Source organism: Melitaea cinxia, chromosome 4 (genome assembly GCF_905220565.1).
Source record: "Melitaea cinxia chromosome 4, ilMelCinx1.1, whole genome shotgun sequence".
Lineage (NCBI taxonomy): Eukaryota > Metazoa > Arthropoda > Insecta > Lepidoptera > Nymphalidae > Melitaea > Melitaea cinxia.
This window is the reverse complement of record NC_059397.1, coordinates 176,563-195,782: the sequence shown is the minus strand read 5'-3', so window position 1 is coordinate 195,782 and position 19,220 is coordinate 176,563. Positions and strand designations below refer to the sequence as shown.

The 19,220-nt window shown below is 43.0% G+C and overlaps 1 protein-coding gene and 1 long non-coding RNA gene across 2 annotated transcripts; one reads left to right on the top strand and one right to left on the bottom strand.

The window, feature by feature from the left end:
• Positions 1-6,385: 6,385 nt before the first annotated feature.
• On the top strand, positions 6,386-15,804 carry LOC123669980 (eukaryotic translation initiation factor 4 gamma 2). The gene is made up of 9 exons (XM_045603486.1): positions 6,386-6,479; positions 6,956-7,231; positions 7,327-8,146; positions 8,990-9,093; positions 9,515-9,712; positions 9,888-10,091; positions 11,349-11,904; positions 13,976-14,097; positions 14,726-15,804. The coding sequence occupies exons 2-9, from the start codon at positions 7,106-7,108 to the stop codon at positions 14,786-14,788; spliced, it is 2,193 nt and encodes a 730-aa protein (XP_045459442.1). The 5' UTR covers positions 6,386-6,479; positions 6,956-7,105; the 3' UTR covers positions 14,789-15,804.
• Positions 15,805-18,026: 2,222 nt separating this feature from the next.
• Positions 18,027-19,191, bottom strand: LOC123669981. The gene is made up of 2 exons (XR_006745839.1): positions 18,836-19,191; positions 18,027-18,226 (listed from the first exon to the last, which is right to left on the bottom strand). It is a non-coding gene; the product is annotated as an uncharacterized LOC123669981 (long non-coding RNA).
• Between the last annotated feature and the right edge of the window lie 29 nt (positions 19,192-19,220).

Below are 19,220 nucleotides of genomic sequence, written 5' to 3'. Positions count from 1 at the left end.
TATATAAGTCAGCGCCGAATAATAAGCTTTTAGCTTATAATTTCTTTTTAATTCTGATGAATGATTACTGGTTTGTAGTAAATTAAAATATGACAAGAAACTCATTCCTTTGGTAAGAGACCATGCCTGACCTTCCGTAACAGTTCATATTTCTGTATCGTCAATCACTACCTTGTGACTCCTGTCGTGTTTATTAATCAAACACTTACATATTTAATCAGTTTTATTCAGACCCGTTTCGAATTTTGTCTTTTATAGAAGATAATTACTAAACGATCGTTCACTTCCCACTGATCTTTTCGATACAATGTAACAAATCGCGTTATCTACAAAACGAGAAACGTAATATGTTCCTCAATAACAAAACTTCTTAATAAATTTCTTTGTTTTTTGTATATTAATTATTTTGTGTCGAACACTGGTTCAATACTCGATTATCTCCCGAATAGTCGTCGCAGTTTTGACCTGAACGAAATACTTAAAAATATGTATTTGTAAGACCAAATGGAAAATAAGTTTTTGTCGTTTTTAGACGCACGCAATTTACGTCACTACAAAATTAAAGTATATCTGTGTTATCGTAATAGCTTTACCCGCAACTTTGTACCCATCGTTGTTTTTTATATTTTCCTCGCTGATGTAAACAAGCACACCGTGTTCAACATTATAATTGATAATCACTTTCTCTTGCAAAACAAATTGATGATAAATTTTATAAAAATTGTTTTTTTTTTTTTTGAGTCATAGCTCAATTTCTAGTGGTCTGTATCGCGATGAAATTTACACCAGATTTTAGGAATTAGCAACCACGTGATGCATAAAGACAGACAAAAATTATATTTAATTGTTTTCGTTTTAAAAAATTATTATTTATTTATTGATTCTTAATGTACACCGAAATACAGACACATGTAAAGAAATGTTCAATACAAGATGTACAAAGATGATATTATCGCTAAAGAGCGATTTCTTATATTAATATAAGCTTTACTGATGTCCCTAATGTATAAAGTCCCACCTTTTACAATTTTATTGTCTGTGTATATCAATGAAAACATTCTAAAAATTGTGTGTCCCAGAGCAAACAGGAACATCGAATATCGTCAGACATCTAATACCTGCCCGAATAAACTCATTCACATTAGGCTCGAGTTTAGTGTCCTTTGAATTTCATACAAGTTGATTAATGTGGTCTGAACGCGAAAAGAGTATGTATGTATATCACTTGGCCGTCTCTTCCCGGCGATGTCTACATTCCTAGACGGCGGTAGCTTTTATTTAATTGTAAAATACTGAACATAAACTGACGAGTCAGATGTGGTCTCACAGGGACTACTCGAGTGCAGTTCATTTGTCAGATTTTGATGTTAACAATGACCGTCAGGTAAATTGCAACGAGAGGTCACGCGCTCGTTCATTATACACGTGTCGACGTTCTATTGATTTTCGTTGTTCATTTTCGTTAAGTCCACCAACCCTCGCGTCACGGCGACTGGCGACACGACACGTTATTGCGCGGCCTGCTTGACCGATTAACCGACGGTGACAGCCCACACATAATATCGCCGATTAACTATCGCACCACACGATCTCAATTAAATAAGTCGTCTTTATATACATTTGAATGATAATATTATAATTAGATTTAATATTGTTATTCGTAATCGTTCAAATTAATGTTTTGAAATGAAATATTGCGACTTACAATGTACTGTCTCGTCCTACGGACTCTGATAGAGATCATAAGATATACGGAGTTTACAGTTTTCGCACATATTTTTGTGTAAATTTGCATCGGTCGCTCTCGTCTGCGTGTGTGTGTGCGGGAGGCCGGCGCGGTGCGGGCGGCGCGGGGCGGGCGCGGGGTCGTCGACCGCGCGGGAGGCGCGCGTGGAGCGGCGCGCGCCCAGCTCTAGCCGCCGCACCTGGGGGATGCAGCGCGCTCGGGTCACTGACACCGCGCCGCGCAGTGACCCTCCGCGCGCTGCACCGCTGCCGGCCGCCTCGCCGCGCCGCGGGCTCCTTGCGATCCCGACCACGCTATATACAATTACACGTGTATGTCGTATGGTATGCGCTAAAAGTTATCTCGGGACGAACCCCTAGCTGACAGCGGGGTGAGCTTGTCGGATCCATGCCGCTCGTATTCTCGCCTTGAACGTTTAAGTTTAAATCGATTAGGGTGTCTCGTTAAACAGCGGTCTTCGCGGAGCGCGCGACCTTGCCGCGACAGCGCCGAGACCCCGCGAGCGGCGAGTGCGGCGACCCCGCGTTGTCGAGCGAGCTCGCCGGTGCCCCCAAGTTAACGCATTAGTTAATCAATGTCCCTTAACTTCGATCACATTTCGTGTACCTCTAACAAAGGACGTCGGCCGGCGAGCCTACTCGTGGTGGACTGGCGGGCTGCAACTCTACTCGAGTATAGTTTAGCTGCAGTTTAAAGAACAAGTTGTAAATGACACAGGTTAACTTTATTACACAGTATACATAGATAGAGATATTTTTATTAGAATAAGTTCGTGGCGTTATTAAGAGTAACAACACGATACAAACGTGCACTACGAATATTAAATACGTCCTTCCATCGTCCATTAGTTCCTTCATTCGTAAATCTCACTTGGAGAACCGGTGTGTGACTTGTAAACAAGAGTCGCAAACGTGATGATAGCATCGTTAGTCAAATTATTGATGCGACGTCAACGTGATACGCTTTCGACAGCCAGATGGTGTCGGGACGGTCAGCGGTCACCTCTGGCGTGTCAACATCTGCGGCACGTGCTCTGACGCTCCACTAGTGTTGGCCGTGACTGCAGTATCTACCGACTAGTCGTCTACCGATATTACCGATAGTCGCTACCGATCCTTGTCCGTGTTTGTCAGATTATTGTTAGTACATATGTTTTGTTAGTACATATGTTTTGTTAGTACATATGTTTTGTTCGATTAGTCGATGAAAACGTCCTTACGTCCGCGAACGACAACATTACTCGGTAGCTGTTTGAAAATTGCATCGTTTATCTCTTGCCTCGAGACGATGTTATTTGACTATGTCTTGTTTGCACATAAATTAACGAACAATATATATACAAAAAATAGTCACAATAATATTACAATTTAATAGAAAATAAAAATAATCTAGTTGTAGTTTAAAATGTTGTACGAAATTATTATGGTATTATCGTAATCACCAAGTAGAATAATTATAGAAGTGAATCTCTACTTAAGCTAATAATTGAACACATTCTCCTCGTATATAATTTGCATATCTATTATTTACTAGCTGACCGGACAGACTTCATTCTGTAAAAAGTTAATAGTAATTTATTTTTTTATTAAAACCTTCCGTGGACCCTAAGGAACATACAAAAAATAAACTAGCCGAGTCGGTCGAGTCATTCTCGAGTTATGCGCTTAGCAACATTCATTTTTATTTATATAGACTAGCTGTACTCTTTTCTGAATACTCATAATTTTTTTTAACCGCGTGATTATGATCCCGTGTGAATTATGGGATAAAAAGTGTATGTTTCCATATGACTGCCTTTATCTTATTTTTAACCTACTTTCAAAAAAGGTGCAGGTTCTAAATTCGATTGTATTTTTTTTATGTATGTTACCCCAGAACTTTTCAGATATATATACTATGAGTAAAGGTCGCTATAAGGTGTACATGATAACAACCGAACCGAAAGCTTAACGTGCTCTCCGAGGCACAGTGGGTAGACCCACAAGGACTAACAACCAGACCGGAAATAAATATTTATATAAACACAAATATCCACTCCGAGCGGTAATCCAACCGACACGACACACGCACCATTACACGACGACGGTCAACTTCTATAGATTTATTAATAAATACCGATAGATATTTTTTTACCTTGTAATTTTATATAACTTTTACGTTTTTTAAAAGTCGGTTTTTTTAAATCAAAAATATGTTTTTGAGAACACATTTCATCTTCACATTTTATTTCAAAGCTTACGCTTCAACTGATGGTTAGCAGATACCGTACCCTATGGACACCGTTACCGACCCTAGCCCTGGCTCTCCCCTGGAAGCCTGGCATCTTATTCACCACAGGGTGTGAGTAATGGAGAGCAGTATTATTTAGCTGTGACCTTCTGTAAGGCGGAGGTGCTTCCAGTCAATATTCCATAGTCAGTCAAAGATATTTCTTTTTACTTTAGATTTGCGCCCGACCTCAAATTTAATTCTAAAACCTTCAATAAATCTTCACGCTCTTGTAATCTGTTTAACCTTCAGGGGTGTGAGGTGTGGTGTTATACACCCCCCACGATCTTAGAACGGTGATTTTTATTTTTTTATTTTTTTAAATATGGTAATGTTAGACGGTATCCTCATCACATCCTCATATGACGATGCTAATCGATACAATGTCTACTATTAGTTGCCAGTTGTCCACGCACAACAACAAACGTTTTCCCACAACAATGAACCTTTACGATGATTGTAATTTGCTAAGGAGGGTGATAGACGTGCGAGCTTAAAGTACGCGGTTTTTAATATCGTGCCTTACTCGGCTTGACGTCGGTGACACACGTGAAGCTTACTCATTCTGTATTGCGATGTCGTCGACAGAAGCTTTGTGTTATTCACGAATTGTATCGTATTACATTTTAAAAACTAAAAAAGACGAAGTTCTGAAATAATTCATTTTGAGTAATTTCTCAATCAAAAGTAACAAAAATTACAAATACCTACACTACAAGCGTTGCGCGTCCACGGACTGGCGAAACATAATTGTGTTTGCTCGCAAACAAAAAAAAAACCGACTTCAATCACATCGACAAGTAACACATCGTAGGTAGACAAAATAACAGTCACTTAAATACGCATTATTAGATATAACCCAAAAACTACTTATTTGATCGCAATCAAATTTAAATGGGAACACACGACACACACTACCTTTTGATTAAAACAAAAATCATGGAAATCGGTCCACCCAGTCAAAAGTTCTAAGGTTCTGAATCGAATTAAGAACCTCCCCCTTTTTTGGAAGTCGGTTAAAATTTGCGGCTCGCGGCTCGCAGTGCTGCCACACGCACGAGCGGAGTGAGCGAGTCCTCGAGCCACAAGTTCTCAAACTTACTCCCACGTCTATCACCCCCTTAACTCTTTCTATAAGGACGATACGTGATAAATTGTGTGATTTGAGAAATAAAAAATTATCAACATTACTATGCTTTTTTTTGTAAAATATTCATTGAGATGTTAACGAATTTTACTTTAGCTTAAAGTTAAAATTAATTTGATCAATATTGTTTTTAATAATTAAAATATGAGCTTTTTTATAAATATAATAAAATGTGAACAATAAAACTTGCGTTTTATTTTATTTGAACATTTATAATCCTTGAATATTAGATTCTTAATTATAAATGCAGTTTTTGTCACAAACAATTTATAGGTAATTTAGTTTTGGGCCACCCCGATCGTAGCCCGCGTAGCCATAAGTTTGAAATTAGTTATAGGTATTCCTTCGAAACACCTAAATGCAAATGCTGGGTGCAGCGTTACGCATTCATTACGAATTAATATCTGTTTATTTCGAATATTTGCTGTATTTATTTGCTTTCTAGTTTTCTTCCACGGTCTATAAATAATATAATACAATATGTATTCTATTTTATCGATTTGAGGTTCACTGCTTTAACCATTACGGTTGGACATAATTCACGTGTTTGCGGCTAACTACTATACAACGCAAAAATGAAAAACTTTTTTTTAAATATTAAACAAGGTGGGCAAACAAGCGTACGACTCACCTGATGGTAACCGATTACCGTAGTCTATAGACACCTTTTTTTTACGTGGGGAAAATCCATCATGAATACCCTCCTGCGCGGGGGCGCCAGAGGGTTATGTCAGACTCCTACTGACTAAAAACCACCACGTGTGAGCAGTCGTCCGCCTGAGTGGGGCGAGCGCTAGCATTCGCCACCTCGCCCCAGCATTGTCTATAGACACCTGCAACAACAGAAGCATCGCAAGCGCGTTGCCGACCCTACCCCCAATCATTCTCAGGAACTTGTAACTATCCTTTATTTTAATTTATTGATTTTGGGAGTAGCGTTAAATTCTACAATAAATTTTATTTCCTTCAGTGGTAACATTGAAATGAGCTATTAAAATTAACAAGTACTATAAGATGTGGGGTCGCTAAGGGCTGCGTCGAGTGTGAGTACGCTTCTAATGTACGATCGTCTGCAGAGTGCAAGCGGAGGCGATCGGTGTGGGCAGTCGCGGTCGCGGAGAGAGGCGAGGTCGGCGGCGCCAGTGCGCGTGAGGCGACACCGGCCGCAAGACGGACAGCGCGCGGCAGCCGGGGCCCGTGCTGCGCGCCGCGGGGCGGACGCCTGTCCCCCCGAGGCGGCGCTGGGTCCCGCCATCTTCGCTGCGGCACCACGATGTGCCCGACGGCGACGCCAAACACGACATCATACATAGAAAAGTGAGTCTGCTAGCCGACCTCCCGCCCTCCTATGCAGTAATCCCCAGAGTTGACAAAGGAGCCAGGCTATTTAACCTAGCCTCGGCCATGCCAATGATCACCCAACCTTGGACCAAGACTGGCTAACCCGGCCTTGGTCGTTCAATGAGGACCCAAGCTTACGACATACGGCGTGATTCTACTATTATTATTGTTCTAGTTCAGATATAATTCCCTAGATGTCGCTGTACAACTCAAGATATTTTTCTAAATCGTGCTGGCCAGTTCTCTCGCGTCTAATGACCTCCCCCAGTCGCGTCGATACCAAAATATCGCTCCTCGGCCTACAGGCGAAAATTAAAGTTTGGTAGCTGGCTTTTTCAGCTTATTATCCGAAAGCTCCCGCACTGCGTGACCAGTAGGTACTCACTTCAGCTTACCGCAGTTCACTGCCGGACATACCCGCCGCTCGCTGACACTTGCCCGTCCGTTCACAGGTGCGCGGCATACTCAACAAACTCACCCCGGAGAAGTTTCAAAAGTTGAGCGATGATCTGCTCGGATTGGAACTGGAGTCGGAGAAGGTGCTGAGGGGAGTGATCCTGCTTATATTCGAGAAGGCATTGGACGAGCCCAAGTACTCGTCTATGTACGCGCAACTGTGCAAGCGGCTTAGCGAAGAGGCTCCTAACTTCGAGCCGCCCGGGCAGCCTTGCACCTTCAAACTACTTCTACTTAATAAATGTCGCGCCGAGTTCGAGAACCGTGCTCAGGTACGCGTCGAATCCTGTCACTGAAATACTTTTAATTAATTGCATATTTTTTTTGGAATTTAATATCGAAACGTTCGAATTTTGTCTCATTAAAGGCGTTCGCGGCTTTCGAAGACAAAATACTAACACCAGACGAAGAAGAAAAACGACATCTAGCGAAATGCAAAATGCTCGGCAACATAAAATTTATCGGCGAACTCGGCAAGCTCGAGATCCTGGCCGAGTCTATCCTGCACCGCTGCATCCAGAACCTGCTGGCGCGGCGCGCGGCCGCCGAGCACCACGAGGACCTGGAGTGCCTGGCGCAGCTGGTGCGCACGTGCGGCCGCGTGCTGGACTCGGAGCGCGGCCGCGGGCTCATGGACCAGTACTTCGCGCGCATCGAGACGCTGTCGGCGTCGCGCGAGCTGGCGCCGCGCATCCGCTTCATGCTGCGCGACGTGGTGGAGCTGCGGCGCAGCGGCTGGGTGCCGCGCACCGCCGTGTCGGCCGAGGGGCCCGTGCCCATCCACCAGCTGCGCGCCGACGACGAGCCGCCCGGCCGGCGCGAGCGCGAGCGCGACTCGCTGTTCCGCGGCGGGCTGCGCGCGCGGCCGCTGGACGACGTGCTGGCGGGCCTCAGCCTGCAGCCCGGCGCCGCGCTCGTGCCGCCGCCCGACAAGCTGTTCGGCAACGGGTTCGCGCCGCGCGACGCCTTCCGCCAGCGCTCGGCGCCCGGCTACTACGCGCGCTCGCACTACAAGCACGCGCACGCCGACGCGCGCGCCAAGGACGCGGCGCGCAGCAAGGCGCGCGTGCCCGTGGCGGCGGGCGCGCTGCAGGACGTGCAGATGCGCCCGGCCGCCAACTCGCTCATGTTCACGGCCAACCGCCTGTCGCGCCCGCCGCCCGCGCCGCTGCCGCTGGCGCCGCAGAGTGAGCGCCCTTCTCTCTCCTTCGTTTCCGTACTTCGTTTCGTGTGCGGAATGTACCGGCCTTTAGTGTCTTCAGTATTAAGCGAGGTCGACAAACAAGCGTACGGCTCACCCGATGGTTAGCGATTACCGTAGCTTATAGACGCCCGCAACACAGAAGCATCGCATGTGCGTTGCCGACCCAATCCCAATCCCCCGGGAGCTCTGATCACCTTACTCACCGACAGGAACACAATACTTCTTGAAAACAATATTATTTACCTGTGTGCCGTGTGGTGTCGGTCGAGTAGAATAGCACCCCCTTTCTTCCCGTGGGGGTCGTAAAAGGCGACCGAGGGATAAACCTGGCTCAAAATCATCAGGGTCCTAGAGAAAGAAAACTTCATTTGAAACCCAGAATGTGGTCTCCATCAAGCATTCGTGGCATAGCTCTAAAATGCGAAAGACTCCTGTAGCGGAACTGGCTCCACACGTATCGACTCGTCGTTCCAGTGGGCCTAGCCAGTAAGGTCGAGAGGGTGGCGCAGAGCTTAGACAATTCTGCGTTTTCCTAAAGAGTGTCCTAGGCGACACAGTGTCTGACACTATCTAAATTGTCTGCAATAGACGGACTAAGGCCAATGATGATGATACTCTTCTGTAAGGTCGAGGTACTACCCCAGTCGGGTTGCTCCATATTTTAAGCAGGAAATTCCTGCTGTGCCCGCAGTTTAAGAGACTTAATACATATTTTTTACTTCTGAATGAGCATTATATCGACGAACGTGTCATTCCGTGACACCGTTGCATCCTTTTAGATCTTCTGAACTTCGAAATAACTAAAAAGTATTCAAATATTTTTCAGATGTTCTCACGCCCTCCTTCGCCAGCGCGCCGCCGCTGATGAAGGAGCCCGCGATCGCTATCAAACCGGCCCCAGACAAAAAGGATAAACCAAAAAAAGACAAGGTGAGTTAAGCATCGCGGTTTCGTCTGTGAATTTGAACCGCGACACGCAAACCTGTGTCACGTGGCGAACCGTCGACGCGTGGACCGTCTAGCGCCTCGAGCGCTCCGTTGGTTGAACTTATTTTTTTCAATAATTGCTATTTCCGTCTTATGCTTGGATACTTCTACGATGATTGGTTAACGATTAATAAAAAAGTTGTCCAGTAAAGCCAAACAACTCCGCCGATTTATATTCTAGTGCAATACTTACTTTTTATTTCAACTTACTTTTTATTTCATTAGCTTTATATTTCAAACATTAGTTATATCATCATAAAAAAATAGACACACCCGATGTTCCGGTCCTTCCAGCTGGATTCGCAATAGATCGAACAAATGTCGTTGGCTAAAAGAGCGTGATAAGTTTCTCTCGCCTCCGCAGGGCCTGAACAAGGAGGAGGCGTGCCGGCTCGCCATCGAGGCGGTGAACGCGCTGGCGGCGGGCGGCGAGCGCCCGCCCTCGCCCGAGCCGCGCGACTCGCCCGACTCGCCCGACTCCACAGACTCCACCGACGCGGCCGACGGGGACGACGACGAACCGGCGCTGCGCCGCCTGCGTGAGTTGCAGCTTCCCGACAAGGTGATTCTTCTTTTAATATCTATGAATGCCTTAACGATAAAAAGGCATCGGAATAAACATTAGCTCGACCGAGCTACGTCGTTCGTTCGTTTTTAGTAGATAATTTAGTGAAAGTAATTAAGCGTACGAGGTCGCGTTGGCCACGTTAACTATAAACATCGTAACCGGGCCGCAGGTGCTGCGGCGCGTGATCGCCGCCGTGCTGGAGCACGCGCTGGCGGGCGCGGCGGAGGGCGCGGACGAGCGCGCGCTGGCGTCGGCCGCGTGCCGCGTGGTGCGCGCCGTGAAGCGCGCGCCGCTGGCCGAGCCGCTGCGCGCGCTGCTGGCGCACGGGCCGCGCGCGCGCCTGCCCGCGCTGCTGGCGCACGCCGTGCGCGAGGTGAGCCGCGCGCGCCCCGCACTATGTGACACCGACCGGGACCCACGAGGACCGACAACCGGATCTGAAATAAATATTTTTACCCCTATGCATCACAATGCACACAACATACCCAAATACCAATAAAATCCAGCTTAAAAGGTTTTGAAAGATATTAATTCAAAACTAAGCTGCGACGATTGAGTCACCTAACCCCTGTCTGTATACAGGTCTGCACACTAATCTGCTCCAAGCTGCATCCTAATGGAACTGCTGAACTCCGTGGTGACTTTTAGCAGTTCCTGCAAGCGTGCAGAATTAGGAATATGGGAGACTTTAGTACTACCTCTCCGAAACTGAAAGCCTTACGCTCTAGTAGACAGGCTCCAATATTTAGAGGGTTAAAAGATAAGCAAAACCATAGTAGGCTCAGACAAGGATCCTAGAGAATACCCTTCCGTATCCCGCTTTGGTCATCCGCGCCTATCAGTTGTTTGCCTTGGAGTCAAAGAATCCTAGCATGAGGAGCGCCCTCATGCTCCACCTTCCTTGACCATATGTTGCACCAGAAGCAGACGAGATAAACCGTTCTCGGTTTTTGGGAAACTGAGCACGGTATTGGACTCTACACATTTCTATAGAAGTTTTTTAATCACCCACGAAGAAGCGTTTTTTCGGAAGCGTTTAACTCTCTCGAAATACCTGTGAATGCGCTTTCTCCATACTGCGATTCTCTGCTTCAGGCCGTTAGTCTTTCATATGTCGGGCTGGTCGAGGCTGGTGTCTGGCCTGTTGAAGGCCATTCTAACGAAGTGTACAATCCTTATCTTTGTGTTGCTCGACCTGAACGATACCGATGTCGCTACTCTTATGAGTAGCACACAGGCTCCTGGGTTTTAGCTCCGACAACGCGATCCATTGCCAGAGCGGCACCGAAGAGAATAGAACTCGTATCATACAGGCTGCCTTCCAAGTACGCAGGTATCTATTGACCTAGTGGGTGACGTAAGAGGCGACTAAGGGATAACACAGTTCCACTACCACCTTAACTTAAAAAGTCGACCGATGGCGGAATAACCATCCAACTGCTGGCTTTGAAATACATAGGCCGATAAGGGACTGTAGCGTCTTCGATGCGACAAAGCCAGCCCTGCGGTCACCAACCTGTCTGCCCAGCGTGGTGACTATGGGCAAGACACATGAGTTCACTCTATTTTTTCATATCATATTTGCGAGTCGGACACCGCTCGCCGTTCACTCGCCGCGCTCGGCCCACAGAAGCTGATCACGCTGTCGGAGGTGGGCGCGTGGTGCGAGGGCGGGCAGCACCACCCGCTGCTGCTGGAGGTGCTGCAGGCGCTGGGCGCGGCGGCGGGCGCGGCGCGGCTGGCGGCGCTGTGCGGCGAGAGCAAGCTCAACCTGTGCGCCTACGTGGCCGAGCGCGAGGGCGGCGCGGCGCGCGCGCTGGCCGCGCTGGAGGCGCGCGGGCTGGGCGCGCTGGCGCCGCAGCTGCGCGTGCAGGCCGCGCTGGCGCGCCAGCTGGCCGCCGAGCCCGCGCCGCCCGCGCTCTACCGCTGGATCAAGGCCAACGTGGAGCCCGCCGTGCGCCACGACGGCGCCTTCGTGTCGGCGCTCGTGGCGCTGGTGGCGGAGCACGTGACGGCGGAGGCGGGCGCGGGCGCGGCGCCCGACAAGGCGGCGCTGGAGCGCGAGAAGGCGCTGGCGGAGGCCTACGCGCCGCTGCTCACGGCGCTGCTGGAGGGCCGGCCCGACCTGCAGCTGGCCGCCGTGTACGCCGTGCAGCTGCACGCGCACCGACACCGATACCCGAAAGGTGCCCGGCCTCTTACGACTACCGTACAAAAATTATCTACATTGACATGACAGAGCCGTTTCGAGTTCAGTTCCTTTTAAATTACTTAAGAATCGTCGTAGTTTTCTATTTTTGAATCGTAATAATTCTTGCTTCGTACAAATGTAAATAAATAAATGTTATATAAACAGTTCAACTCAATGTCGAGCACCCAGAAACTATCAAACTTCGAGACAGAGACAAACGTCTGTATTAATTAAACATACAAGTGTCTACATCACGTCGACGACGCTTCAGCCTGTAATATCCCACTACTGGGCAAAGGCCTCTTTCCCCATGTAGGAGAAGGATCAGAGCTTAATCCATCACGCTGCTCCAATGGGGGTTGGCGGATATATTCCCTACTATGAGTAACGATCGCTATCAGGTGTACGTGATAACAACCGGGACCGACGGCTTAACGTGCTCTCCGAGGCACGGTTGAGAGACCCACAACGACTGCACAAACACCTAGACCACGGCAAACACCTGTATGGCCAATACAAATGTTTGTCATGTGCGGGGATCGAACCCACAACCGCCAGCGCAACAGATAAAATCCATGGCTGTGACCGTTGCGCCAACGCGGCGTCATCACGTGAGAGAATAGAATTAATTTTAGTCCTATCTTGTATAAATTAATTATAGCTCCAGGAGTATCTACATATATCATGCTGAGTTAGACCTTGTTTCAAAGAGTTTTAGCTATATTCCGTTTCTTTTGGAAGTCCTATTTGGTAAACAAACCCCTGTCAATCGTAATTCACGTTTTTTCCGCATTTATCACTCACTTTCACAACACATTAGCTTACGGACACTTGTAAAACTCCATTTACTATTTGTTTCACTAAAAACAAATATCAATTTATCATTTTAAACACATAAAAACGACTAAAATACGAATTCTGAGAGTACAGATAACTAATATTATTAAAAGGCCAATAGGGATGTGGTCATAATATTTTTGAGGTGAATGAGTTTAAGTGAATGAACAGCATGAGTGATAAAATAGGCAATGTTCTTTACCTATATTTTAATAATGTTACCGTAAAGCGATTTGTTAAATATTGTTACCGTAAAGCGATTTGTTATTGTTTTTTTTTTTTTTTTATATCGAGCGCAAAAAAATGCTTACAAAATATTGCAATTTTACGCGTAGTTACTTTTTTTCGTCGATCTACATTGATTACTCGTCGATGTAATTGAAGTCAGTTTTTTTTTTCGTTTGCGAGCAAACAATTATTTTATATTATGAATATTTCTGAATATCAATTTTACCCTGAACATTTTTAACGCTACCCCATATTAAAGTATACCACATAGCAATGGCATAAAAGTTTACTGTAGTTCACAGGAAACATTTTTGAGACTTTAGGATGAGACCTAGGATTGCCCAACAAGAGCTTCGTGGAGAACAATGTTATTAGGCCTTTTTTTATAGACGTTAGAGAGAGTGTGCCGCCGGCGCAAGGTTTTTTATTCATAGTTAATACAAATAATGTGACAATAATATTAATAGGGTCGACTTTTTTTTTAGACACAGCGGCCCTATTTTGTTGTAAATTTTATTTTTGATGTCTTTTTTACTGACCATTTCACATAAACGAAATATAAATTTGTTGCCTTTTATGCTCGATGCTCGATTAATATTTTTTTTTTTTTTTCGTAATTCTTTAACCTCTACTAATTCTTAGCAAAAATATTCAATATATTATTGGGTTTTGAAATAATTTTAGCGATATGTTAGCGTTAATATTTGAACATAAAATGAATTTCATATTCGTCTATGGCTTATTAATATTGTTCATTCATTTGCTCTTTGTGTCACTTTACTATACTTACAATATTACTCTATTGTCTGTGGTCGGAAGTACGCCAAATTTTTTTACTATTTAATACTATTCCAAAAAAATAGAATATAGGTCTCAACATTCCGTTTAGTAGTTACTTGCTCTACCTAAATTTTGTATTGAGTTCATCACTCTCACATGATAACTATTTCAGTTGTCGCTCAGTCCCACTAACCATTATGTTTTGTTGATCGTGCGTGCAGGCATGCTGCTGCGATGGTTCATGTATCTGTACAACCTGGAGGTGTGCGAGGAAGAGGCATTCCTGCGCTGGCGCGAGGATGTCACGGACGCCTACCCCGGCAAGGGCGAGGCGCTGTTCCAGGTACGAGGGTGACGTGTGTGCGTGTGTATATTTGTGCGTTATGTGTTTGCATGTGTGTGACGCGCGCAACTTACCACTTACCGACTACTCGTAATGCGATAGTCATGAGCCCAAGCTATGAGCTCAAGTGGTTATGTTCGTTTCTATGAATCATCGCGTGATGCTTTACAGGCTATATTGCCTATCTTATATGTTTAGTTATATGTTAGCTGTGTAGTTACAGCAATAAAGAATATAGCCAGCCCCCATTTTCCCGTGGGTGTCGTAAGAGGCGACAAAGGGATAACACAGTTCCACTATCTCCTTGGAACTTAAAAGAGCCGACCGATGGCGGGATAACAATGCAACTGCTGGCTTTGAAGCAAGCAGGTCGAAGACGGGCAGCAACGTCTTCGGTGCGACAAAGCCAGCCCTGCGGTCACCAACCCGCCTGCTCAGCTTAGTGTCTATGGGCAACACACATGGGTTCACGCCATTTTTGACGCGAACTTGTGGGGCCCTATGTCCAGCAGTGGACTGCGATAGGCTGAAGTGATGATGATGATGATATTGATGTTTAGTATGTTTAGATGTCTTAAATAATTGTCATGAATTTGTTGCTGATATCAACAACGGCTCACGTCAACAGGTGAACACGTGGCTGACGTGGCTGCAACAGCAGGAGTCCGAGGACGAGGAGGCGGAGGACTAGCCGGCCGCCGACAGCCGACAGCGACACTCGACACCCGACACTGCACCTTTTATTTGCGCTCATCTCATATAAATATAATTAAGCCAAATAGTTTAAATACCTACCCTCGTTACCCTTTAACGCTCGACTCGCCGCGCCGCCGACTCCAGTGTTAAATAGGTCAATTTTAGGTTATACTATGTACTAACGTAACGAATGTTAGTGTCTCGAGATAATTTTTTGTAGGCCTTTTACTCGATTTTGATACTTTTACAAAACGTATACAATATGTATAATAGTGTTCGTTTGAACGTATGATTGCACTTCGACCCGCCCCTCGACAATGAGCGTATTTTAGTTGAAATTGTAAAATATATCTATCGAGAACTTAAATCAATTTTATTATTATTATCATGATCATTTATTTCCAATACTAAATGAATGTAGTGGATAAACTGTAAGAATGCTTAAATTTCATTGTATTATCAGATTTTAGAATTTTATAACGAAATATATAGAAAAGTAAAAAAAAAGTTTCCTCAGACATAAGATATGTATGTTGATTGAGTGATTTGTAATAAAAAGTTGTGAAGTGATGCAATGGTTAAACTAAGTACAATGGTCAATATGTATTCAGAATGAGAATAAACTTCAGTGTAATTTATTACAACGGTTGCTTTTTATTTTTCTCAAAAAACGACGACCCGCAACTAAGTCGGGTTTTTAAATTAATAAACAAATAAAACATTATGTATATAAGTTTTCAACGTTATAACCCGTCCGGGGATAGACTCGAAAATATATAAATATATAATTCAATAATAATAATAATAAATCTTCAGAACACTGCTGTGCATATATTATATTATTTTATTTTGACTGAATTTTTGTTTATGTTAGACAGATTGCAAAAGTTAATATTATAATTTATCAGAGATCATGATCTCTGTTATAATTGAAACATACACATGTATATATTAGATACTATATATTTGTCGCAATATATTCTTACTCAATAAACAACCTATATTTTTTAATTTTTTTTTATTTTATCTTATTTTTTTTTTTTATATATAGGTACACAGACTTCTAAAAATATTTTTACACATAAATATGAGTTCATTCATTTTCTTTACTGTAACCACTATACAAAGCTGAATGTAGACGGACATTCCATTCTAACAAAAACAATTTAAATCCACTATTAATTTACAGTATATGAGAAGTTTGAATTAACTAACATTTAATTTGATAATGATTGAAACTGTATCCATCGGTCCAAAACATTTTTTTTGTTACATCTCGTAGAGCTTGCTTAGACAACGTTTTCGATCAAAGCTCCCAGGTGGCTTAACTCGAGAAATGCCAAACCGCAGCCGTGAAAAATTTGTCTCATTATATTTATTGCAGTTTCCTAGTCATGAAAATGAATATTAAAACTATTAGTTATATGCTTGTAGTATGTGTATTCATTTATTGAAATCAAAATCTTATTCCTTAAAAAACACACACATTATCATCAGCCTATCGCAGTCCACTGCCGGACAAACGCCTCCACAAGTTCGTGCCAAAAATGGCGTGAATGTGTTTTGCCCATAGTCACCACGCTGGGCAGGCGGGTTAGTGACCACAGGGCTGGCTTTGTCGCACCGAAGACGCTGCTGCTCGTCTTCGGTCTGTGTATTTCAAAGCCAGCAGTTTGATGATTATCCCGCCATCGGTCGGCTTTTTAAGTTCCGAGGTAGTAGTGGAACTGTGTTATCCCTTATACGACACCCGCGGGAAGAGAGGGGGTGGCTACATCCTATACTGCCGCAACCACACAGTCTGCGTGTGTTACGCTGCTCCACTGTGGGTTGGCGGATATATTCCATACTATGGTAACGATTGCTATGATTTGATAGATGTATTTGATAACAACCGGGATCAACAGCTCAACATGCTTTCCGAGGCTCGGTTGGGAAACTCAAAAAAACACATCCTAACGAATGCATTGGTACCTTTTGACTTGACCATGCGTCTCTCTGATATCTGTTCCAGAATTTTTCTTTTTTTTTTTTTTATTGTTAAGACCGTGTTACCAAATTGTTCTCCCGTAGCTCTTGTTTTATTTAACTGATAATTTTACACAATAATGCATGGGTCATTGGTCAACAACTGTTAAATCTAACAAATTATAAAATATACGAACTAGCTAACGACTTGAAGGTGCTTTTAGAGCATATATGTAACGGTTAGTCTACGATATCTTCTCCATATTTTGTGATAATATAGAAAAAAACAGTCTTACGTTTCTTTCTTTGAAGTAGTATTTATTGTTACGTCGGAAAGCAAAACGTCAGTACACTATTATTAGACTGTGGTAAACAGTGATACACATAACATCTGTTTTTAGAAAAAGCACCAGGAACAGGGATTTTTCTCCGTGACGACGTGTTGGCGCAGCGGTCACAATACTGGCTGTTGCTATGGCGGTCGCCGGCTCGATAACCGCTCACGACAGACATTTATACATTAATTTACTCACACTTTACCAATTATCATCATATTTCAACTAAGTTACAGAAAATCTTTATGAATTATACACGAAAAACTTTCCTGGGAATGACTGTCTATTGGTAAAAACAACATAAAAATCTCAGTAGTTTTGTGTTTATCATGAACAGACTGACAGACCCGGCGGGGGACTATTTTACATATGTTAACGTTATTGTGTAAGGTGGCAGTGTTCAGGAGCAGTGCCAGACGGCGAGCGTTGTAATCTATACAGAAAATCCAGTAAAGAACAACCGTCTGCTAGTGACGAATTATAAATAACAAGTAGTGACAGACGACAACCAATTTTTCTTTTTTATTTTGCAGCAGATTGTTTTTTAATTGAAATAGTGCAGTCTTCCTTGATACTATACAAAACTAATGTTCTTCATTTTGTACAAAAATAAAAATTCCGATTAGTTTCGTAACAACTTATTTATAAATAAAGAAGATATTCTTAGGAATTAAATATTTTTTCCTAATTTTTAGAAACTATACTTGTATGTATTTTTGAAAACTAATATTGTCCCTTAGAAAGCATTTGCTTTTAATTATTATTTTTTTCTTTTTTTCCATTCCTACAGACACTCATCCAAATGTTAAGGCTGGCTAATAAGAACTGGCCATTTCTTAACATCAAAGGGACTCATTATTTTTTTTTGCGAGATTGAAGGTCAGCGCTCAAGATCCATACTATATAACTATAATTCAAAGTTAAACTACATTTACAATAGAAATTATTTATTTACATTTTCAGTTAGCATTCATTTTATTCTTGAAGTTCTCATAAGCACTTTCACATTCTGAAGTTTGCAACTAAACAACCAGCAGATGACATTTTATAATTAAAAACAATAAATTAGTATTACACTACACGGCAGTTCTTCTTAAACTAAAATCCACTATATTCGATGATAACTGGCGCTGAAATTAAGATACAACATATATTAAATACATTAGATAGAACTATAGCTACAACTATCTACAAATTTGATTTAGTTAATATCTAATATATAAAATTCTCGTGTCATGGTGTTTGTTGTGAAACTCCTTAGAAACAGCTGGACTGATTTTTATGAAATTTTGTGTGCATATTGGATAGCTCGAAAATCGGCCAACATCTATTTTTCATACTCCTAAGTTATAAGGGGAGGGGGTTCAGGGGGTTAATAAAACTAACGTTTGCCGGGTCAGCTAGTTTTGATATAAAAATTGCGGTTTTCTTAGCTTGTGTAACTGAAGAAGTAACTTGCTTTTAAAATTAGTTTATTGTAAATATTAATGGAAAAGATACTTGGCGCTATTATTTATATCTTATATGTCAGGAAACCATTACTATAACTACCAAGTACTACTTTGGGTTCATTAGAACACATTTTTATTTAATACCTTCTGTATTGCTAAGGTTTCCATATTGCTTAATATGTATTATTGCTTATATTGTAATTGAAGCATTTGTGGGGAAAAATCTCGCATAGTTATTAATCACAAAGCCTTTTCTCTACAAAACATAACCTTAACAAATGAACTCACCGAGTCTTATAGCAGCACAAAGCACACAAAATGTCAGAACGCTGTTGATTGTATTTTCCCTTGCTTGACGTTTTTCTTCTAAGGGATCAACCCTTTCGCCAAGTGGTAAGCGGAACATTTTGAATAAGAAAACTCGTCTATTACTTTTTTTATACGAAATAACCTTTTCCTGTAGTTCTGTAGGTACCTAATTATATACCTAGGATTGTTTATATTTATTCTTTACTCTATGTCAAGTTGTCTACAATAATGTCTAATACCACTTTACTCCTTACTCTATGATGTGTTGGTTCATCTGTAAAATCCTTGAAATAATGTTTTTACATTTCTTTTCCCATGAAACCACAGAAATACAGCATAATGTCAAATTGTATTCTTGTTTGAA